Raw genomic sequence first — 24,016 nt, forward strand, 5'->3', positions numbered from 1 at the left:
CTAACCATCGGCATTTCTGTCCTCCTTTCAGGTCAGCCCTTTAAGTTGGATCCCAAGATGGCTCACAAGAAGCTGAAGCTCTCCAATGATGGGCTGCAGATGGAAAAGGACGAGAGCTCCTTGAAAAAGAGCCACACACCCGAGAGGTTCAGCGGTACTGGGTGCTACGGAGCAGCAGGCAACATATTCATCGACAGCGGGTGCCATTACTGGGAAGTGATGGTGGGATCCTCAACCTGGTAAGGAGATCTGCCAGGAAGTGCTCCATTTTCTTCCCCCTTTATCCCTGCCCTGAAACTGACTGTGAGACAGTGTAATGAAAGGACAGTCCCTTTACAGAGCCGTGTCATGGATAGAGGAGTGGCTGGTGCTTTCCCTACCATCTTTCTCACTGATCAGGGAGTTGTAGCTGCCGACTAATGCCAACTGCGAAATGACTCTCTGCAGTAACCCTGTACAGGTGATAGGTCACAGCCCCTGCCAAAGGCTTTCGGGTCAAATCTGCTCAGGTGCCATGGTGCAGTGTAGAAACGGCTGGTGCTGCAAAGTCCTGTCAGAACATAAAGCCACGCTCGGTGTGTTCTGCCTGACATCAGCCCTAGTCACAGAGGTCCTCCCATAAGATCTCCACTGGCCATTTCACAGAAGATGCACAAGGCTGGACTCCAGCTTGCTGGTCCATAGCCCTGCAGGTTCCTCAGGGCTCATGGGCTAAGGCTCATGTGTCTTAATGGAGTCTGTGGCTCTGCCTCAGCTCTGAAGGGTAAGAAGTTGCTGCTGGGCCAGCCCTAGACACGCGGCCACTGCAGGAGTGTTACCTGAGGCCAGAGTGTTTACTCAGAGCGACAAGGACCTGCTGCTGCTTGCATGGCCGGCGGGTTCCCCTTTCACGAGTTCCATAACAAGACCTGCTTTTTCCTTAGTTTGGCCCCTGGAGGATTAATGTCTCATTCCTCCTCATCTTGGCAGCCCCGTGTAATGGCAAGCCGAGCCCTGCCATCTGTAGAGCTTGTCTCTGTCTCAAGGGGCCCTCAGAAAGGGCCCCTTGCTGGCTCCAGCATGTGTGTCGTTTCCTCGCGTGCTGTGTAAATTCACAGATTTGTACCCCAGCCTGGGCCCTCCCTGGCACCCATCACAGAAACGTTCTGCTAGTGCATAAACGACAGGGCCCTGTTCAAGGGACCTCGGGACACTCCGCAGCAATAGATCACATTCCCCATGTCTAGCGCCCCAGCCTCTCCTTCTGAACAAGGCTCAGGAGTGTCACAGCGTAACGCATGTGGTGTCACAGGTGCTGCATGTTACTGACACTGCAGCACTGGGAATTTCAGGCCAGGAGAGAAGAGCTTCGTTACTAGGTGGCAGCAGTGGTGAAATTCAGGGTAATAGCATCCCTAGGGACGTTAGAATAACGTAGAATGGAGTGCCTACCCTGGACAGCGGCAGCCTGGACAGCAGGGGTTGGTTTGCTATTCCACAGGCTCTCTCTGTCTCCGCAGTCTCCTCTGGGGCCTTTCATTTCTGTAACAGACACTGTTACAAAGTTAAAGTCTGGAAGGTCAGCCAGGACCGGAGGGGGAGAACTGAACGTGTGGGGCCCGCAAGACCAGAGCTGTTTCTTAGAGAGATCTGAGAAGAGCTCGGGAGTCAGTTACAGGTCCCTGCATGTCTGGGGTAGCTCAGAGGAGCTCCTCCTGTGGCCCATGCTGGACAGACATGCAGTGGTCCCTGCACAAGGGGGGTATGAGAATTGGGGTGCAAGCATGATAGCCACCCACTTAGCTGGTGCCCCAGGGATCGAACCAGGGACCTACAGAGCTAACAGCCTGAGCTAGAGAGCCCAGGCTCACGAGGAGGGGGATTGGAACAATTCATCTCCTCTGCAGATCGGCCTTGGGGGGACCTGTCACACACACTCACTAGCGGGCTACATAAGCGGCGACCGCGATGCCACAGCTAATGTACTGTGGAATGGCACAATCCAGCGGGAGAAATGTGTAATCAGAACAAAGTCTCCTGGCACCGTCGGTCACAGAACTCCGAGCACTTCCCTATGGTGGCTGGGTATCGTTAATCCCCATTGCAGGGCCGGGGCTCAGAGAGGAGAAGTGGCTTCCCGGCGGTCACCCTGCTAAATTGGGAGGACACCCCAGGAGTTCTTAATCCTAGTGCTCTCCTGGCTTGGTGGAAGCCACCATGCCCCTGCCTGGGATCTCTGGGTCCAGGAGGGCAGCCAGACTGAGGAACCACCAGTAGAGGAGTGTGGCAGAGGGCAGCGACATCACTGATGGGGAAGCACCATCAGAAGGGACAGTTGCCAGGTGATGATGCCAGCGAAGAGGAAATAAGAAGTGCGGGGAGTAGGTTGCTCAGGAGGGGAGTCTAATGCTGCTGGGGAGAGTCAGGGAACCAAAGGTGCAGGAAGGAGGGCTGGAGGGTATCAATGTGAAGGGAAGACCAGGATACTTGGCAGAAGGGCACCAAGGTCTGAGGTAGGGACTGGACTGACTAGGGGAGTAAAGATGGAAGGCGCGGGCAGGAATCTGCCTCTGCTGCTGCCCTGTGTAGGATGGACAGAGTGACATGTGCTGTGCCATGCTGCAGGCAGAGGGTTAGTAAGGAGTCATGCACACCTTGGCTTTAGCCCTTCAGGATCCCCTTCCCCCAAAGGTGCTGCCAGTGCTGGCAAGCCAGTACTGAAGGGGTTAACAATTGGAGAGCACTCCCAGGCACGGGTTATCTGTATGGCTACATTGCCCAGGAGAACATGCAGCTGTCTGTATCACTGCCCCTGGATGGGCAAAGGGGGCTGACACTGTTCTCTAGGCCAGTGCATATGGGCAGGACTCAGTGGCACAGGCAGTGAAGAACTAGTTGTCGTTCACTCTCCCTCCATCAATGTGCTTCGGGGATGCTTCTGCATTGCATTGCTTTGGGACAAGCCTCATTCACTGTGACAAGCTTCAGGCCTCAGGGAGCAGGATAAAACATCTTCATCGTGTCAGTGAAAATGCAAAGGTCCATGTATTTCCCGTCTGTCTGCCCTGGGATAGGCTGAAGGCGCCGCGCAGTTGTTAGAACAGCTGGAGTAATGGCAGATAGGGAGCCTCAATACATCAGTTCCAAATGTGATCTCTGCTGCATGCCTTTACTGAAATAGCTTAGGTGGAGAGGGGAGGCTGGCTTCCCCCGGAGAGTGTCTGACAAAATGCTGTAACCCCAAGCCGGGCTTCCCTGCAGAGTCCCACTGGCTGCAGGAGAGTTCAGGCTGGGTTGACACGGGAGAGGGTGACTTCAGTCAGCTGCCCTGGTGGAGCTGCAGAAGCCTGGGAACTGGATTCAATGCAGAAATCCGTGAGCACCCTCTTGTGCGAAATCAGCAGCTGCTCTGCCGAGTCAGAGTGGCTGCAGCAGGGTGAGTGAGATCAGGATCCGGCTTTCCGTCAGCTCCCTGGTTCAAGGTTGGATGGTTGGCCTCGAGGTCAAGCTTGGAAAGTGGAATTCACTGTGGGAGGCTGTAATTGCCTGCAATGATTATTTTATGTGATGCTTAAATGTATGCACCCCAGTAAAAGGGTGTTTGCTTTTCCTGGTTCCCCAAGATCTGCAGCTGGTGAGTTGGTGCTGAGAGCGGGTGTTTGCTGCTCTGAGTGTGCAGTGAGTTGTCATCCCAGCATTCAGAAGCACGGCTTGGTTTATTGTGGGGTTGGAGTGAATATCCCCTCAACCCTGGGCTGAGGTGGCCAGCTGTACCGAGGCGCTGGTCCTGCTCCCCGTGAAGTCAGTAGCAACTCTCACTGAGTTGTGCAGGGCCAGGAGCAGGCTGGAGGGAGCTGGAGGCTGAGTGCAAGTGTGGTGTGTTCAAGCCTGAGTTGGCACATGAACAGATTATTCGTTGCCCTGCAGCCTCTGGAGTCATTTATGTCTGTGCATGGTGGGTTTAAAACGCTGCTATTATGATGGAGTGGTGTCTCGCACTCACTGGCCCTGGCCAGAAATGGCTGCAGGGTCGGGGACAATTGGCGCATGGGCTTGGAGCTGAAGCGAGTGGAATTTGTCTCCAAGGACCCTTCGAATGCAGTTCATGAGAATGGGACCATGTCAAGAAATATCAAACAGACTCAGCAGATTCTTCATTCCCCCTTGCCAGCTGCTCTGAGCTCACTGCAGAGCAAGGGCTCCTTCCGGGCAGCTTCTCCCCACTCCGCTGAAGCACTGGGTGTGCAGGGACGGAGACTGCTGCTGCTCCTCACCTCCCAGTGACATGCTTCGCCTTGTCTCCTTTCCTGGGGTGCCTTCACACCCAAAGAGAACTTGTACTCAGCCTTTGAGACACTCCCTTTCTGAGCACAGTCTGTGTGGCTGAGCCCTGCCTTGGCCAGAGCCACGAGGGAACTGACACGGCAACCCTTGGGTCTGCTGCTGGGGTAAGGCAGGCCAAGCTACTGCCACTGGGGTGCCCCTACCTCACCCGTTGCTGCTTAGCGGCTGCTGCGAATGGTAGCATGTCTGCTGGCTGGGGAGCTGAACACGGAGTCGCAGCCCTGTCCACCCAGACCCTGCAGTGTGTGCCAGGTGGCATGTGGAGATATCCTGCCTAACCCTAGCAGTGCTGAGGGAAGACCTCTGCCTCACTCACCTGTCACACTGTATAGAGGGGGGCTTGGGAATTTGATTTGTAAGTTATTTCACAGGAAACTGAATTTTATTAGGGGCTGTGCCTTAGAAATGAATTAGTTCCAAGTGTTGGTTTGTTGATGACTGAGTCATTCAGTCCCTATAGCTGAAGAAGTTCATTTAAAATATACAGCAGTACCACAGACTCTGAACAGAGGTGCACATAGGTGTACACAAGAGACAGCCACATGCTGAAAGAAGGCAAAAGTATAATTGGGTTGGCTACAGCCATAACTCAGAGTGAGCCTGGAGCCTTGTGTCTCATAGGCCTTGTCTACACTGCCACTTTACAGTGCTGCAGCTTTCTTGCTCAAGGGTGTGAAAAACCCCCCCCCGAGCCCCCTGAATTTCAGCGCTGTAAAGTGGCAGTGAAGACAGTGCTCCAGTGCTGGGAGCCACGCTCCCCTCATGGGGGTGGGTTTTTTACAGCACTGGGAGAGCTCTCTCCCAGCGCTGGTGCCGTGACTACACAGCCATGTTAAAGCGGTGCATGGCAGCACTTTAATGTTGCTAGTGAAGACATACCCGTAGAAACTTACAGAAAAGGTGCATTGATCAAAGGCACAGCAGGGCCTGCAGCTTTCTGCAGCCTTCAATAAATACTCCATTTCCGCTCTGCTCAGCCCCTGCCCAAATACCCAATCAAACTCCATCCCCGAAGCAAACGTCTCTCTTTGTCCCATCACTTCATTGTCAGAAAGGACAGGATTAGATTTGGTGCAAATGAACATTGCTGATGTGCAGGGCTTCTCAGTGTGAAGACAGCTGTGTCGAACTCCCTTCCTCCCCCCTGCACGGCCGAACACAGACAGCATTCCCTGCCTCCATCAAGGACCTAGAGGTGCCAGCTTATGCTGGCAGAAGCAAATCAAAAAGTAATAGAAGGAAATGAAATAGCTCTTTGGTGGCCAAAACTTCAAATGGCAAGTTCGTTAATGATGGCCTGAGGGAAATGCCTGCAGTCCATGACATTTCTGCTTCAGTGCTTTCTCCGGCTGCTATTTCTTGGACAAAACTCCTAGCCTGTACAGTTCACCTGCTAGCTCCCTGGCTGGAATATAATGAGGAACCCAACAGCTCTTTGAATGCTTCAGGGTCAAGGCTCTCCTGATGGGGCAAAAATAATCAGATGCTTCTCCTTTCTCTGCCCTTAGAAGATAGAGAGTTGTTGAGACAAAGGTGCCCTTTCAGGAAGGATAATACAGCCCAGCTACAAGTGTGTGCCCTGCTTTTTGGGTACTTTAATTTTTTGATTTGTGCATGAATAGCCAAGCAAGGTTCAGATCTTCCAGACATTGCTGGGACCCACCATCACATCTCTCACTAATTCCTACTCAAGCCTTTTTGAGAAATACAACCGCTCTTTCATGAACAGGCTGCCAGCTGACCTATCCTCAGGAATGGGTGTTTGGCCATTCGTGCATTCCGTCCATTCTGTTCCTGTTTTTCCCCTGTCTTTCCTCCCACAATGTAGAGTAGTCCATGTAAAGGGATCAGGGTTGGGTTATATTGGAGAAAACCTAATAGTGATGTATGTAAGGCTTCAATAGTGGCAAAACCCTTGAAACCTCAAAGGACTCCCCCTTGAGGGTACTTATCTGACCCTCATTACCACAGTATGCCAGCACCTAACACTCTTGTAAGGTATTGCCCCTCACAGCACCCCGTACCAAGGGACAATGCTGGCTGTATTACAGTCAGAGAACTGAGGTGCAAAGACCTAAGGTTTTGCCCAGGATCACACAGAGAATCTGGGGCCGAGTAGGGTATTGAACTTGAGTTTTCCAAATCTTAGGCTAATGCCCTGGTCACTAAACCATCTTTCCTCTGTCTTCAGAAGTCATTTTTGAAACAGATCTCAAACACAGGTGAAGTCTTACAGGGATGTCCTAGTGCAGAGAGAAACTAGCCAGCTGTTCTGCACAAAAATGTGTCTCTTTCCAGTTTATTAACAAAAAGCAAGAGCTGCATATTAGTCACATCAGGTTTATCTTTGTTTGTAAAATGTATGGCTAGGAATATGAGTATATACCTGCAGTGTGTTACAGCTGTTTTAAATAACATGGCAGGGGGTCAGCCTTTTAACATGTCACAGGTATTCTAATCTAAAGGATCCAAATATACTGTCCCCATAATGCAGTTACACAAGAAGCCGTTCTAGTTGGGGACAGATCATTCTCTCTGCCTGATGAGCAGAAGCCGCCCTGGGATTATTCTCCCTTTAAGAGAACAAGTGCATTTTTCTGGCACAGCTGAAGTGACAGCCAGCTCCTGAATGCTGCAGGCCATGTGAGGCACAGCAGGGCTGGCAAGTGAAAGGACAGGGGGTGGGGGAGTGTACATGGATGTGTGGCCTCCTGCGCCATGGCTTGGCAACCATTTTTCAATCAGCAACGTTCCAGACTGTGTCAGGCTACAAGAGTGCTGCAGAATCAGATTCATTTATACCTACTTTTTTGGCAGAGGGGCACACGGAGCAAGCACTTTGGCCTCATTACCCACAGTCTGAGCCACTGGGTTCATACCTGGTGGAGACACATGCACTTCTGACTCCAGGATATGCACAGCTGTCACTGAGGCAGAACTGTATCCAGCATGCTTGGGTTTCATTGCCTTTGAATGTGTGCGTTGGGGAGCTGGCAGGGTCAAGCTGCTTGGATGACAATTCAAATATGCCCACAGCAAGGTTAATGAAATTTGAACAAAAGAGAAAAATCCATCACAGAAGGAAATCTTGCATGTAAACAACAACGTCTTGTCAGGATGCATCCTCCCTCCTGCTCTAAGACAGTGGTTTTCAAACTTTTTTTCTGGGGACCCAGCTGAAGAAAATTGTTGATGCCTGCAACACAATGGAGCTGGGGATGAGGGACTCAGGGCTGGGGCAGAGGGTTGGGGTGCAGGGGTGGGGCTGGGAATGAGGGATTCAAGGTGTGGGAGGGGACCCTGGGCTGGGGCAGGGGCTTGGGGTGCGGGAGGGGGTCTAGGCTCTGGGTTGGGGGTGCAGGCTCTGGGATGAGGCTGGGGATGAGGGGTTTCAGATGCAGGAAAGGGTTCCAGGTTTGCAGGGGGGCTCAGGGCTGAGGCAGTGGATTGGGGCACAGGGTTGGAACATGGACTTGCCTCTGGCAGCTCCCAGTCAGCAGCGCAGTGGGGGTGCTAAGGCAGGCTTCCCACCTGTCCCAGCACTATGGACCATGCTGCGCCCCAGAAGTGGCAAGCAGCTGGTCTGGCTCCTAGGCGGAGGTGTGCAAGTGGCTTCGCACGACTCTTGCCCACAGGCACCGCCCCCAGTTCCTATTGGCTGGTTCCCTGCCTAGAAGCCGGACCCACTGCTAGCCGCTTCCGGAGCGCAGCACGGTGTCGAAACAGGTAGGAACTAGCCTGCCTTAGCTGGGCAGCACCGCCGACGGGACTTTTAACACCCCGGTCAGCAGTGCTGACCAGAGTGACCCAGTGCCTGACATGCCATGACCCAGTACTGTGTCGCCACCCCAACTTTGATAAATGCTGTTCTAGGACATTAAAAGGCCAACAAAATGGCATTAAAAGGGTTCTGGTGTCAGGGTTACACTAATACAAACCCAGGTAAAGCAGAAACAGAATCCTAGAAAAATAGGACTAAGGGACCTCAAGAGCTCATCTAGCTCCAGCCTTCTGCCCCGAGGCGGGACCCAGTCAACCCAGACCATCCTTTGCAGGTGTTTGTCTGTCCTGCCCTTAAAAACCTCCAGTGATGGGGATCCCACAGCCTCCCTTGGAAGCCTGTTTCAGAGCTTAGCTTCCCCTGTAGTTAGAAAGTTTTTCTTTTCTTAAGACTAAACATGCCAAATTATTTTTAATCTTTCCTCCTAGGTCAGGTTTTCCAAACCTTTTGTTTTTTTTGTTGCTCTCCTCCGGACTCTCTCCAGTTTGTCCCCATCTTTCCTGAAATGTGGTGCCCAGAACTGGACACAGTACTCCAGCTGAGGCCACAGCAGTGCCGAGCAGGACAAATACCTCCCGTTTCTTACATATGACACTCCTGTTAATACCCCATAGAATAATATTGGCCTTTTTTCACAACTTCATCTCATTGTTGACTCAGATTCATATTTGTGATCCACTATAACCCCCAGATCCTTTTCAGCAGTACTGCCACCTAGCCAGTGTTCCCTGTTTAATAGTTGTGCATTTGATTTTTCCTTCCTGAGTGTATCACTTATCATTATTGAATTTCATTTTGTTGATTTCAGACCAATTGTCCAATTTGTCAAGGTCGTTTTGAATTCTAATCCTGTCTTCCAAAGTGCTTGCTGCCCCTCACAGCTTAGTGTCATCTGCAATTTGTATAAGCATACTCTCCACTAAATTGTGCTCCAACTTCATAGTAATTTTATCTAGACAACATTTCCCTAGTTTGTTTATGAGTGTGCCATGTGGGACTGTATCCAAAGCATTAGTAAAATCAAGATGTATCACATCTACTGGTTCCCCCCATCCACTAGGCCAGTAACCCTGTCAAAGAAGGAAATTAGGTTGGTTTGGTAGGATTTGTTTTTGACAAATCCATGCTGGTTATTCCTTATAACCCAGCTATTCTGCAGGTGCTCACAAACTGAGTGTTTAATCAATGGAGGTGCTTACAAAAATAGACCCTCCAAATGGACCGTGGACCATGGCCTGTTTTCAGAAGGGGCCTGTGAGCCAAAAGATCCCTTGATGCCCACTCACACTCAGCACCAGGCCCACACAGATTCAGAAGGCTAGCAACATACATATCAGTGAAGGGGGACCTGTGGTTAAACATTGATAAACACCCATTTTGATTCCTAAAATGAGCTGTAATTTTGCCCAAAAAGAAACCCACTTACATCAGAAAGTTCCCAAGCTAATGTACTGCGAGTGCCTGTATAGGGCATGTGCCATGAGCTGGGGAAGCTTGCCAGTGTGTGGTGGAGCGTTAAAGCATTCGATAGTGCCTTCCCCGTGTATCACTGTGTGCCAGGCAGCACACGAGCAGTGGTAATGCAAGTGTCAGGGGTTTGGGCTGTTTCACATAAAGTCCAATCATGGCCTAGCTTGGGGGGGTTTGTATAACTTTCCTAGAATCCAGCATTTCCTCTCTAATGGCTGAAAACCTGGGAAAAGATATTAACCCCAGTGATAGCTAGAGATTTCCTGGGAGAGTAAGCAGGCTAGCCTGTGCCTTTGGGATAGAATGTCGTAAGTTTTAGCCCCCAGGATGCTTAGAGTTCTACAATCTGCTACTGCGTGAGTCTGCTGGCAGATGGTAGAGGGCTCAGACAGCAAGACAGAGCCCTCAGACTTGAGAATATCAGTCAGTTGAACCAGAACAGGAACGTTGCATATTGTGTAAGATCATTGCCACTGTGAAAAGGCATATGCCCCAAATATTGTGCATCCCAGTTTCTGCAACATTAAAAGCAAGGTAACACTTTACTTCTGGAGAATTCATTTCTTTCTGGTGCTGTCATTACTACATGATTAGCAGAAGCTGTTTTTTAGAAATTAATTATCACAAGCTAGAGATGTGTACATATGATTTTAAAATATATAACAGACCTCCTGCACACCTCAGAGGTGGGTGCATGTGTGTTTGTCATATTAGAGCTGTGAGTTCTATTCCCAGCTTGTGTCACTTCTCAGGTAGGTAGGAGGCCTTGCTCAGAAATAAGGACTGTGATCGGCACAGAATTTTTAACACCAATCAATAGAAGATGTGAGTCTTAATTGACAATCACCTGGTTCCCCACACAGTGCACCTTCCCTTAGGTGGGAGAGGGGGTACCTTGATGTGGGAAAAGCAACCGATGCAGGAGGAGGATCCAGACCCATTGTCGTCCATCCTATTCAGAGCAGTTCTGTTTAACATACTGAAGCGAGGTTCCGGGCTGGTGGATGTGCGTGGCTAATGGAATGTTCAGGGTTCGGCTGCAAATCAAGAATAAGCTGTACTGTGCAAAACCACCCAAGACCGAGGTGGGCAAACTACGGCGCGCGGTCCGGATCCAGCCCACGAGCCATACCATGCAGCTTGGCCCCGCTACAGCTGGGGCGCTGGGTCGGAGACAGGACCATGCGGCTCAGCCCCACTCCAGAACTCAAGCCAGGGGACTGGGTCAGGGGCACCACCAGCTGCTTTGGCCCCACTCCGGCCAGGGCACAGGATCGGGGCCGCACCACGCAACTCGGCACTACTCCAGCGCTCCAGCCGTGGGCACAGGGTCGGGGGCTGCACCACACAGCTCCTGGAAACCGCGGCATGGCCCCGCTCCGGCTCCTAGGCTCTCCAATGGGAGATGCAGGGGCGGTGCCTGCAGATGGGGCAGCGTACGGAGCCGCCTGGCCCCGCCTCCATGTAGGAGCTGGAGAAGGGACATGCCACTGTTTCCAGGAGCTGCTTGAGGTAAGCGCTGCTCGGAGCCTGCACCCCCTGAGCCTCTCACCACCCCCTTGCCCCAGCCCTGATCCCCCTCCTGCCCTCCAAACCCCTCAGTCCCAGCCCAGAGCACCCTCCTACACCCCAAACTCCTCATTCTCAGCCCCCTCCCCCCCCACACACACACCCCAACCCCAATTTTGTGAGCATTCATGCCCTGTCATACAATTTCTATTCCCCGAGGTGGCCCTCAGGCCGAAAAGTTTGCCCACCCCAGCTCAGGAAATGGCAAAAGCTCATAACTTGTGAAAATTTGAACAAGCAGTTGTGAAACCAGCAAAAGACTCCTCCTCCTTCACCCCAGGAGTAACCCCCTGCCTCCAGCAAACCCCAAGGGCCACAGATCTCTTCATATCGATCAGAAGAACTTCTTTGATGGAAGTGTTAGGCATCCTCAGTATAGGGCCTGCTGCTGCTCCCCTGTAATGTCCCTGTCACTTACGTTGCTATTAAGTGGGGTTTAGAGGAAATATTCACACTTTCCCACAGACTTCCTAGAACCAGTGAAGCAATAAAACACTCTGTCAGAGGCTGGGTAATTGTGTGGCCAATAGTATTTATGCTCAGTAGGCCAGTCCATCAGTTCTCACATCCACTGGTCACCACAGGGCCCCGAAGGCAGTTCACTCGTACACAGGACTGCACTGAGGGGCAGATGCTCTAGGGTTTGGGGCTGGTTTGTTTTGTGTCCCTGAAGCACCCATCATTGGCCACTGCCTGAGGCAGGACACCATGTTTGATGCACCAGTGGTCTCTAAACTGTTACAAACCCCCCATGTTCCTGTTACTGGGAGCCGGCATGTTCCCTTCTGCCTTGGCTGATTCCTAATGCATCCACATGCTCTTCTGGAGGTTCTCGGGCCCCTCACAAGCTGAAAAACCTTCCAAGAACCCTGATGCCCTCAAATGCCTTTCTCAGCCCTCTCATGAACCCCAGCATGTCCCTTCCGCTGCCAAGGCCTCCTTTCAAGTCCCTTCGACTGCCCCCCGAACACCCATTTCCAGGTTGTCCCACTGATGAGTGAGTTGTTGAATGAGTTAATCCCACATGTGATCTGAGTGTAGCACATGGGCCACTAGCTGCTACCACATGTGCCTCTGTGATGAGGTCATCCTCAAAGCTTCCCAGGTGTTAAAACAACACCGTTTCATCAGGGAGCCCCTGCTGTGCTCAGATTTGGCTATGAAGAATTGTGGTTTGCTAAACTCTGAGAAAGCCCTGGCAGCCAGATTGCTGGGAAGGCTCTGCTTCTGTTCATCACCAGGCATGGTGCGAGTTAGCTGTGAGCCATCACAGAGCCATCATCAAGCTGATCCCATTTTTAAAGCTGTTTTGCCTTGGCTGTCACAATGGGCCTAAAATGGAAGGCTCCTGCTGAAAGAGCCTGGCTGTGTCACTTCTAGCCCTCTTTCTGCCTGGCAGGGAAGGAACAATGCTTTTCTTAGCAGCACTTTGGCAGGTTCATTTTCTATGGAGTAAAGCTGTTTTTATGCCGCTTTTACGCTGTCACATGTAAGGCTGCAGCATTCTACGTGTCATGAGGATCCGTGTAGGAGGAAACGGATAGCATGTTATGAAGCAGCGGGATAGCTGCACACTGAAAACGTAACAGTTTCTTTGCTGAAACCACTGTGAAATCTCCAGGGGATAAGAGGGAAGGTCCTCTCATGGATCAGTAACTGGTTAAAGATAGGAAACAAAGGGTAGGACTAAACGGTCAGTTTTCATAATAGAGAAATGTAACTAGCGGGGTTCCCCAAAGATCTATACTGGGACCTTTGCTGTTCAACTTATTTATAAATGCTCTGGAAAATTGGGTGAACAGAGAGGCAAAATTTGTAGATGATACAAAATTAGTCAAGATAGTTAAGTACAAAGCAGACTGTGAAGAGCTACAAAGGGATCTCAGAAAACTGGGTGACTGAGCAACGAAATGGCAGCTGAAATTCAGTGTTGGGAAATGCAAAGTAATGCACATTGGAAAACATAATCGCAACTATACATAGAAAATAATGGGGTCTAAATTAGCTGTTCCCACTCAAGAAAGAGACCTCGGAGTCCTTGTGGATAGTTCTCTGAAAACGTCCACTCAAAGTGCAGCAGCAGTCAAAAAAGCGAACAGAATGTTAGGAACCACTAGGAAAGGGATAGATGAGAAGACAGAAAATATCATAATTCTTCTATATAAATCCATGCTATGCCCACACCTTGAATACTGTGTGCAGTTCTGGTCACCCCATCTCAAAAAAGATATATTGGAATTGGAAAAGACAGAAGGAAAGGCAACAAAAATGATTAGCATTGTCCATATGAGGAGAGATTAAAGAGACTGGAACTGCTCAGTTTGGAAAAGAGGCGACTAAGATTGAATGTGATAGAGGTCTATAAAATCGTAACTGGTGTGGAGAAAGTGAAGAAGGCAGTGTTATTTACTCCTTCACATAACACAAGAACTAGGCATCACCCAATGAAATTAATAGGCAGCAGGTTTAAAACAAACAAAAGGAAGTATTTCTTCACACAATACATAGTCAATTTGTGGAACTCCTTGCAAGGGGATGGTTCAAAAGGTTCAAAAAAGAACTAGATAAGTTCACAGAGGTTAGCCGAGCTATTAGCCGAGATGGTAAGGGATGCAACCCCATGCTCTGGGTGTCCCTAGCCTCTGATTGCGAGAAGCTCAGAGTGGATGACAGGGGATGGATCACTCAATGTTTGCCCTGTTCTGTTCAGTCCCTCTGAAGCACTTGGCATTAGCCACTATTGGAATACAAGCTATTGAGCTAGATGGCCCATTGATCTGACCTGCTATGACCATTCTTATGTTTATTCTGAAGAGTGCATTCAGTTCTCCTGCATTATTAGTGTTGTGATCATGCCCAGAGGCCACCCATCTAAGACACAAAGAGGACTATCACCGTTAAAAATTTGCACCTTATTTCTAGTCTGAATTTGTCTAGCTTCAAATTCCAGCCACTGTTAGACCTTCCTCGGCTGTATTGAAGAGCCCATTATTAAATATTTGTTCCCAATGTAGATACTTAGAGCCTTATCAAGTCATCCCTTAACCTTCTCTTTGTTAAGCTAAATAGATTGAGCTCCTTAAGTCTGTCACTATAAAGCAGGTTTTCTAATCTTTTACTCATTCTCATGACTCTTCTCCAAACACTCTCCAATTTTTCAACCTGTATCTGAAATTGTGGGGCCCAGAACTGGACACAGGATTCCAGCAGCGGTCGGTCGCACCAGTGCCAAATCCAGAGGTAAAATAACCCCTCTGCTCCTACTCGAGATTCCCCTGTTTATGCATCCCAGGATCTCATTCGCTCTTTTGGCTACAGCATCACACTGAACACTCATGTTCAGCTGATTATCCAACACCTCCTCTCCTCCCCCCCAAAAAAATCTTTTTCAGAATCCCTGCTTCCCAGGATAGCACTTCCCCATGCTGTAGGAACATTCTTTGTTCCTAGACAATACATTTACATTTAGCCATATTACAACACACTGTTTGCTTTCACCCAGTTTACCAAGCAATCCAGATTGCTCTGTATCAGTAACCTGTCCTCTTCATTCTTTATCTCCCCTCCCTTGCAAAATTTTGTGTCATCTGCAAATTTTATTAGTGAGGATTTTATGTTTTCTTCCCGTTCATTGATAAAAATGTTAACTAGCGCAAGGCCAAGACCCGAGCCCCCCACTGGAAACAAACCCATTCAATGATTATTCCCCCGTTACAATTACATTTTGAGACCTGTCTGTTATGTATAGCTGCAGTGAATGGGGAAGAAGTACATTGGAGCCGCTTGGGAGAGTTGTGATTGTGATGTGAGGAGAGTGTCTCCTAACCACTCCCCTCCCCATGTGTGTGATGAAAGGAAAGGGGACCATGGACTGCGAGGGACCAGTCTGCAGCATGTCTGTACAGGACTGTGCAGGTTGTGTCAGGAGCAGGCTACTGGGGTGGGATACAAGACCAGGCTGGATTGAATGATGGGATGGGGAAAGTCCAGGTTTAGGGGTAGCCTGTGTGCAGGCGTGGCTGTAGAAGGGTACAAAGTGGTTGTTACATTTGACAGGTGTGATGGTCTGTGTGGGGAGCAGTGTTTGAGCACAGGGTAGGTACAGGTAGTGCCTGGCCATTACTGTGACAAGGCAGAGTGGGAGTGAGTGTGTCATGGTCGTGTTGGGGCACCACTCAAAGAGGGCAGAGTTAAGGCTGTGTGGGCGTGTACCTTATCTCTGTATTTCCTGGTTTTCAGAGGTTTGAGTTTTGCTGAGCCCAGTGCAAGGTATCACCCGGCAGCCTGAACTCTGCATTAGCGAAGGGTTTTTGCCATTTAGTTTCCTAGTTGTTTAAACAGAGACATGTTTGTTGGTAGGAGCTACTGGTCATTTAAGCCGTTGAATTCTCACCTCGTTGTGCAGTTGATATGCTACTGTCCCAAGGTAATAATCAAAAGCCCTAGCTCTGATATAGTGCTTTTCATCAGTAGATCTCAGAGAACTTTACAGCATTATCCCCATTTTACTGAAGGGAAACTGAGGCACAGAGTGGCAACTTGCTCAAGGTCACCCAGCCAGTGGCAGAGCTAGCAATAGTTCCAGTCCAGTGGTCCCTCCACCTGGATACACGGTTGCCTGTTATTTTTCAGTGCTTCCTCCCCTCCTGTATGGTTTGTTATACTGGAATGGTCTGGCTTTGAAAGGTTTGCAATGTGTAGCTGCTAACAGGGCCCTAGAGAAATCCCATCTGTGCTCTATGTCCCAAACCTTGACAGCTTTATGGTAGGCTTGTTACAGTGACTGACCAATCAGCAGGTGAGAACAGGCTGGTGTGTCTCCTTCTCCACCCACTGCTCACCCCTCTCCTCCCCCTCCCCTTCCCGTCCCACTAAGCCATGAGCTGGTCCTGCAGAAACCAGTGACATGTCTGAAGTTGCTCTTTGCTGTCTCCTGTTCTGTGCTGCTGTGCACACATATCTGTCACAGACTATTACTGGAGGGCCTCACGCTACCTGGTTATGTAGCCTAAGCTGCCCCCCCTCCCCTCGCCCACACACACACACAGAGCTGGGACTTCTGCCCCTGCTTCAGCCAGGCTTCCCCAGCCATGTCCCTACCCCACCCCCAATCCCCTTCACCCCACACAGGGGGATGTGTATCTTAACGATTCATGCGGAGGGGTAGGGCTCCCCCACTCCCATCGCACACAGCCTCTCTCTCTGCACGTGCTCAGTGTAATCCAGTAGAAGCTAGAATGGGCACTTAAGGCTTGTGAAAATTTTAAGTAGAGAAGCAAAATCTTTTTGAAATGACACTGTAATTTGATTTCCCCCAAATGGCCATCGGGTGCCATGCACTCTGTCTTTGAGCATTGCAGATCCTGGTGCGATGAGCTGAGCCTTGGTTTGATCTCTATCTGTGAGCCAAAAAAAAAAAAGATTGCCTGAATCTCTCAACTTTAAGAAAAGCTGGGAGTTTTTTCAGGGGCTGCGTCTTGAGAACCCCTTGGTCAACTGAACCCAAATTTGCGTCACTGACCAAAGCCCATGTGCCCACGAGATGCACCAAATTTCAAGGGAATTGGAGTAACTGTGTACATTTTAGGGCAAATTTTAAATTCATGGCTGGATGAGCCCTCGGGGATATGGTTTGTGCATTCTGGAGGGTCTAGGTCAGTAACGTCTGTCTCTCTCCTAGGTATGCCATCGGCATCGCCTATAAATCAGCCCCAAAGAATGAGTGGATTGGCAAGAACTCCTCATCCTGGGTCTTCTCCCGCTGCAGCAGCAACTTTGTGGTGAGACACAACAACAAGGAGATGCTGGTGGACGTTCACCCACAGATGAAGCGTCTGGGCATTCTTCTGGATTATGACAACAACGCCCTGTCCTTCTACGACCCGGCCAGTTCTCTCCACCTCCACACGTTCAGCATTGCCTTCATCCTGCCTGTGTGTCCAACGTTCACCCTCTGGAACAAATCTTTGATGATCCTGTCTGGCCTGCCGGCTCCAGACTTCATCGATTACCCAGAGCAGCAGGAGTGTAACTGCCGACCGCAGGAGTCCCCGTACGTATCAGGGATGAAAGCCTGCCACTAAGCAGCAGCCAGCCCGTCGTGCTCCACAGTGGCTCCTGGGGATGTTCATGGGGGCTTCTGAAGAGCTGGATTGGAAAGCAGGCCCTGCCGCCAGAGAAATAATGCTCAGCGAGTGAGCCTCTCCCACAGGAAGCTCATATTTAAGGGAAAAACAAAACTTTAAAAGCGATTGAAATAAACTCTGTGGCTGAGCTCCGTGTGTATGGGAATGCGGCTTTTGAAACTCCTTTGTAGCGGGATGGCGTTCCTCCAGCTGGACTGTCACACGGCTTGTTTGGAGGCGAGCGGAGCGGGGGTGGGCAGTGCTTGTTTCAGGGCCCCCTAGGAGTGTGGGTGAGGGAGGGGATCCTGGGCGGAACAGGGTGTAGCCTGGTAGGGGAGCAGCGCCAGCCGGCTCCATTGACCATCCCCGTTCAGACAGGGGACTGCAATCGGCCGCATCTCAGGAAGGATCCGTCACATAAGCAACACGGCTTTCAATATCACCCAGAGAGGTGGCTGCAGCCAACCATCCAGAGCCATTCAAACTGTAGGCAGGTTGTGAAAGCGGAAACCACTCTGAGAGGAGCCGTCCAGCTGCTTCGCCTGCTGGGTGTGGCTGGTGTGTTGAGCTGACAGGCACACGCGTGTCCGCCCGCTCGGGGGGATGCTCAGACCTGAAAGCCGGCTTCCCACCAGTGCTCTCTTTTCTTCCATTATAACTGCCTCCTTTGGGAGGCCCTTTGTCATTATACGTCAGGGAGGCCCCAGGCAAGCTCAGCTCAGGGTGATACCTGATCTGTGTGAAATGGAGCAAGCTGAGGTATCTGTCCCCTCCAGTGCCCACCTGGGGCCTGTGGAGAGCACAGGCCCCACCATGCAATGCTGCTTCTTGTTGCTGGGCTAGGTCATGCTCCACGGTAGAGATGTGGCTGGCCAAAAGCTGCACTGGTTTAATGTAGGCCATCCCCCTGGAAGGAGTGTGTGTTGGGAGTGGGGAAAGGGCCCAGTATCAGGTGGTGCTGCCGCCAGGCAAGGAGAGTGGAAGCTGGCCAGACAGCAGCATCTCCAGGGAAGCAGGAGAGAGCCAGTGGGCCGTATGACTACTGTACTGTACAAGGACTGTATCCATTATTTATGCCTCTGCACACAGCCCTGCTCAGAATGCACTTTCTCCTCTGTATGTTGTGTTGGTGTGAGGGTTGACTGGGGGCTACAAGTGAGTAAATCTGGAAGACCAAATACGAGCGCTGATAGCAAGTGCAGTAGCCTGGCCTGGCCAAGTCCATCTGGCTCGTTCTCTGTCCCATGCTGGCTGGTTCTTGGGGTCACCTCTGGAGTCAGTGCAGAGCCATTCCTTTCACTCTGAAGTTAACCCATGGGGAGGAGATCAGAATCCAGCCCCCAGGCCTTTGTGTTTGGGTAACTCTGCCCCCTGTCATGCAGAGACTTGCCCAAGGTTTTTGTTCCCCATGAATCCCAGCTGGTCTGACCCTCCCTGGCAGGCACCTTGCATCATCACTTACGCCGGGACCGAGCAAGGGCAAGTTCTGCCAAACCTCAGTTCTTCCCTTCCTGATGCTGGGGGAGCGTGTTGCATAGATAGGTGTGAAAGACAACAGGAGCTAGGTAGGGGAGGACAGTCCTGCATATGTCAGAGGAACTGCAGGTCATGGGGAAACAGTGCCCAAAGCACACTGAAAGCTGCCTTGTGGTGCCTTTGATCTGATTTGGGAGAGGGATAGTGTAAAGGTTCGGACTCACCCCTGTAGTGTCTGCTGCTAGTCACTGGGGAATTAGCTCTTTCCCCCGCTCAGCCTGTTCCTTCCCCAGCACTGCACCACCCTCAGTACCCTGTCAGGCAGGCAGCCAGGCCCTGCTCTCTCCCAGCCTGGAGAGCTACTCCTCGGGCCTCTGGCTCACAGACTTTTTATACAGGCCAGCTGGGGCCTGATGCGGTGTGGCCCAGCTGCAGCTGCTTCCCCAATCAGCCATCCCCAGCCACAGCCCTCTCCAGGGCTGCTTGTAACCCCTTCTATTTTAGGAGCAGGATAGCCACCCCACTACAGATAGGCAGTGTCTTGACTTCCATAGGTGCAAAGGGAATGCTGTCACCAGCAAATGCAACTTACGATGTTTCTAAGGTGCCATAAGTCTCTAAGGTGCCACAAGTACTCCTTTTCTTTTTGCGAATACAGACTAACACGGCTGTTACTCTGAAACCTGTTACGATGTTTTGGTTCCAGCTGCTTCTGCAGCTGTGGGCAGGTCTAGCCTGGGTTTGCAGCCTTCCACACCAGAGCCGGTCCTGCTGCTGACTCTCATTCCATGCTGTGGCTGGTGCCATGGCTGCTTGAATATCAGTCTACTGGCTTTTAAAGTCTGGTTCTTTCACACACAGCTGGTGCTGTTCTGCTGGGGACCCAGCGTCCAACCAGCTTTTAGAAGTGGCGCTAACAAAACCTCTGAACCCTGGAAAGTCTCTCCTCTGGAACAAGGGTTGGCTCTTTTGCCCAGCCAAGCACCAGGCTGGCAATATTGGCTAGTGCCTGACCAAGGGCCAGGTTCGATGTGTTCTTTGGAATGTCCCTTCTGTTAGTCTCTCCTTGGTTTTCTTGCATGGGGCCATGTGATCCAGGACAGGAGAAGTTACCCCACAGCCCTTATGTAGCTTAAAACTCTGCTTAACTTTTCCTTGTTTCAAACAGGAAGAGATCTCTGGACCTTGCTGATCAGAAATCTATCTCATAGCCCAGCCTCCAGGGAGCAGGTAGATTGACTGATCTGGAGGTAGTCTTAGTGCATGGACTGCTTAGCGTTAGGATGGAGTGGGCAGAGCACGGCTCACCTGGCCGGAGGGAGGTTCCTGCCTAGTTTCAGGGGTGGAGGGCAGAGAGAGAGGCTGGTTTGGCTGAGATGGAGTGTAGTGTGACGTTTGCACTGAACCGTTGGCTGCTGTAGAGTCCTGTTGCTAGGCTTTGAGGATGCTGGTTTGGAGCCAGGCAGCCTGTGGACCAAACCCTGCCCCTCTGCAAACCTCCCAGTATTGTCCCTTGTGACTCGTCTGGGTTCATTTAATGCCTCCTTCCCGCCTGCCGGCCCTCAGCTATCCGAGGTGCCCTGGTTCTCTCTGGCAGCTTTCTTGCCTGGTATAGGCCCCTCTGAAGCTCATTAAGCAGCCTCCCCAGCTCATGGCAGTCTGCCGAATGCCATTGTTCTTTGGGGTGAGTCAGGGCAGGGTGTGCATGTGTCCCCTGAAGCTATGTCAGATGAGATCTGTGGCTGGCTGATCAGCTGGAACGGTAACCTTTTATGATGTGCTGCAGAGCCTTGAATGTGCTGGGCTGAGGGATACTTTTCATTGACACTGAATTGCCATCGGGATCAGCAGAAGATTGATACTTTCTTGCAGGCACAGGGTGTATAAAAGTGAACCTGTCTTTTCTTCCCTTTCAGTATTCAACATTTATGGTGACTGCCTGCCTAATGAAAGGGTGTCTGGGGTGGGGGGTAATAAGGAAAAATTATATGCCACCTTGAGCTAGGTTGGGAATCAGAAAGGTGTTTTTGTTCCCGGTCTCTGGTCTAGGCAGCTTTCCCTGCCACAGAAGGCCCAGTGCTGTTTGCCCATAAATTGCAGTGTGTGATGCACCAGTTCAGAGCCAAGGGAAGGTTTCTATTTGCTCCTGCTGGCCCAAGCTGCCGATGGCAGGGTGTGGGGATTCACATCCCCATTCCTGCCTTGCTTGGCAGCTAAGCCCAGAATCATTTTAAGCAGACAAATTGCCTTTTTCAGGTTGATGTTTTTCAAAGGCATGTAATGCTGCCCCCTGTGTGCTGACCCAGAGTGTTCCCAATGGGGGGTTGGGGGGGCTGCTTGTGACAGAAGCTGCCTCAAACAGATGCCTGCACACTGTAGATGGATTTTAACATTTGCAAAACAGGGGCCAAGCTTCCCAGCTGGCCCTGTCGCTGTTTAGATGGGATCGTTGTTGGAGACTGTGCTGCATCCTTTAACTCGGAGCACACGAGCCATTCATGTGACGTTACACCTGATGAAATTGCACTAATTACATTAGGGTTCCGAAGAACTATACCAGTGACGGGCAGGAGGGCACTGCAGAGAGCTTGTCTGGGCAAGTGGAAAAGGGGAGGCCAGCACAATTAGCTGACAGGCCTAGGGTTTGTCGCCTGCGTTCCTCTCTGCTGGTTGTCAAAAGCAAAACCCAGCCATGTCTATCAGTGTGGGCAGTCGCTGTCCTGTGCTAAGTCCAGGAGCAAAGCCTGGCTCCTGCACTGCGGAACTCAGGCAAATCAGGCTCCTGCACTAGAGAGCTGTCCCCTGCAGATGGAAATGGATCCTCAAAGCTCCCTTGTTGCATCATGGCCTTTGCCTCCCACCCATTAGCAAGCACTCCCATTGGTGAAAACGCCTGGTGTCATATGACGCTGCGACAGTTCCAGCCAATCTAAGCCCATCCAGCCTCTGCTGTCCATGGTTGGAATTAACATAGAAATGCTTTCTGTCTGTCGGAAGCAGGTGGCAGGATGGGAGGGTACCGGTTCAAGTCACTGCGGGAAGTTCATTTGTCATCTGCGGCTGCTGGATGTTTTTATCATAGTAAATCCATTGTATCTGACTTGGGATGTGGTGAAAATCTGGTTACAGTGAAACCTGTCATACTTTCTCTTCATATGTAACATAACTGGGGTTTGGGTTTTGTTTTGTTTTTTGGCAATTTCTTTGTTAATGTGTATATATATAAATATAATATAATATATATATATATATACTACTGGCCACGTCTCTGTATGAAGGAACTGCTACCACATCTGACTTAGCACTCATTCTGGTAATCTCATCTTTGAACATTATAACAACCTTAGAGGGACCCCTCACTTGAGCTGAAGACACAGAAGTCAGTCATGTTAAAACCAAAGGCCGCAGCTCCCGGAGCAGGACTCCACTGCTCATCAGTTTCACGTGCCATCTTTTCAAATCACCTTTGTTCTGTCTGCTGGGCCCTCTTTTCCCGACTCAAAATCAGCTAGAACTCCAGAGCCACATCACCGGCTGTTTCATGTCGGAGGGAGGGAGGAGAATGCTGTTATGCGAACTAGCAATCACGATGCCTTAACGAATCCAAAGCTTCAGTAGCCACGTTGCAAAGTGAGGTGGCCCTGTTTAGACACTTCAGTGAGTGAGACGAAATCACAGCAGTAAATTTAGATAATCACAGTGGAGACAGTCACAAGAGTTTTTTGTGGGGCAAACGTAAAGCTGAGACTCCAGGGCAGGACACAGATATTGTATAACCAGGGGAGACGAGGGTCTCCTGTTATAAGCCTTCACAACAATCTAGGTGCCTTTCCCAGGATCCCTTCCTAGGGACAAGAGAGACCTCAACTGAGCTGCCCTATTAGAAAACCCCCACAGCCTGGCCATGTAGGGCTGACTGGACAGGATGGGAGTGTGGGGGGGGGAAGCTGCTCTTGCAGGAGAGCTCCATACTGTTTGTTAGACCTACCCAAGCACCTGCTCTTGTGGATGAATCAAACTGCGGCAAGCTGCTGGAGTTTCTAGAACTGTGAGCCCCTGTGTTACCCCTCTCAGCCTCAGAAAGTGAGAGCATTGCTGCTGCTAAGCTACCTGTCAGCTCCCTGGCATGCCAGCTTATCTGCCATGGCAGCAAACTCTTCAGGACTCTGCCCGGCCAAACCTGGCCTAGCCAGTAACAATCAGTGAACCCCAGATACTGAGTTCCTCAGAGACGTCAATGTGCAGTGCTCAGCCTCTGTCTGTAGCGTTCACCAAATCTTATCAGATTTGCTGCTGCTTTAAAGAGACCGTACATAGCCACTTACTAACTTAACAGGAGCTGACAAACCCTGCACTTCAAACAGAGCACTGAGTGGGTTTATGGTTAAAGGAAAACAAGTTTATTAACAAAAGGGTGGAGGGTTAAGTGATACCAAGTTGAAAGACTAAAGATAAAAATGGTTACAAGCAAACAAAAGTAAAACACACTTCTGTGACTAACACTCACCTCTAGTTCTCATTCAAGATGGGTTCCCTACTTACAGCAACTTCTCCAGCGAGACTGACTGGGATCCACCCTGACACAATCAAAGTTCTGGTTACTTTAGTACTTCAGGAGACAGATAACCGAGGAGTTTGCTTCCCCTCTCTGTATAGCCCAGTAACCCGTGGACATGGGTAAAGTGCCTTTCTCTTGCTGCATATGGATGCCATTCTGTCTGGTGTAGACTCCAGGCTGGTTTCTCCCTTGCTGGTGATTTTTACAGTGCAAATGTTCTCTTCCTGCAGCCCAACACAAATGGCTAGCGCACTGAATTTGGGCACACTTGGGTTGGCCTTTTTCCTTTGTCTAAAGAAAACCTGTTTCTCAAAGCCCCCTGACATTTTAGTCACATATTTCCAGCATATCTGTGAAGTTCCATGTGGGTTAACCATATTTGCATCACAGTGAGTTAGTAGTTTTCCAGTGGTATATTACATGCCACCTTTTGGGTAAGTCTGTATCATCTGGCATTGACCTGTGCGCAGGGACACAAACACCTACCTACCCATATATAGTGGTAGGTAACAAACACTTCCATCCTAAAGCAGAGGGTCTCATGCTGTGGCAGGTGCCGTGCTGGGGGGACTGTAGGGAGATGGCTGGTCATATGGGGCTGGCTCTTTCTCCCAGCTGCTCAGTCACATTCAAAGAAGGTTCAATATGTGCACATATAAAATATCCCCATGTGCCTTGTCCCTGCCAGTGATCACTGCCATGGGGCTGGTGTAG

At 50.5% G+C, this 24,016-nt stretch overlaps 1 protein-coding gene across 6 annotated transcripts in view; it reads left to right on the forward strand.

Moving 5' to 3' along the window:
- Window positions 1-17,404, forward strand: part of MID2 (midline 2) — a 343,120-nt gene extending 325,716 nt beyond the window's left edge. For all 6 annotated transcript variants that reach the window (XM_073360610.1, XM_073360616.1, XM_073360615.1 and 3 more), the window contains 2 exons: window positions 32-239; window positions 16,824-17,404. In XM_073360610.1, coding sequence (XP_073216711.1) covers window positions 32-239; window positions 16,824-17,226 — 611 coding nt within the window. In that variant the 3' untranslated portion in view covers window positions 17,227-17,404. The remainder of the gene's footprint in view (window positions 1-31; window positions 240-16,823) is intronic.
- The last annotated feature ends 6,612 nt before the right edge of the window (window positions 17,405-24,016 follow it).

The sequence above is a fragment of the Lepidochelys kempii genome, chromosome 9 (assembly GCF_965140265.1).
Source record: "Lepidochelys kempii isolate rLepKem1 chromosome 9, rLepKem1.hap2, whole genome shotgun sequence".
Taxonomy (NCBI): Eukaryota; Metazoa; Chordata; order Testudines; family Cheloniidae; genus Lepidochelys; species Lepidochelys kempii.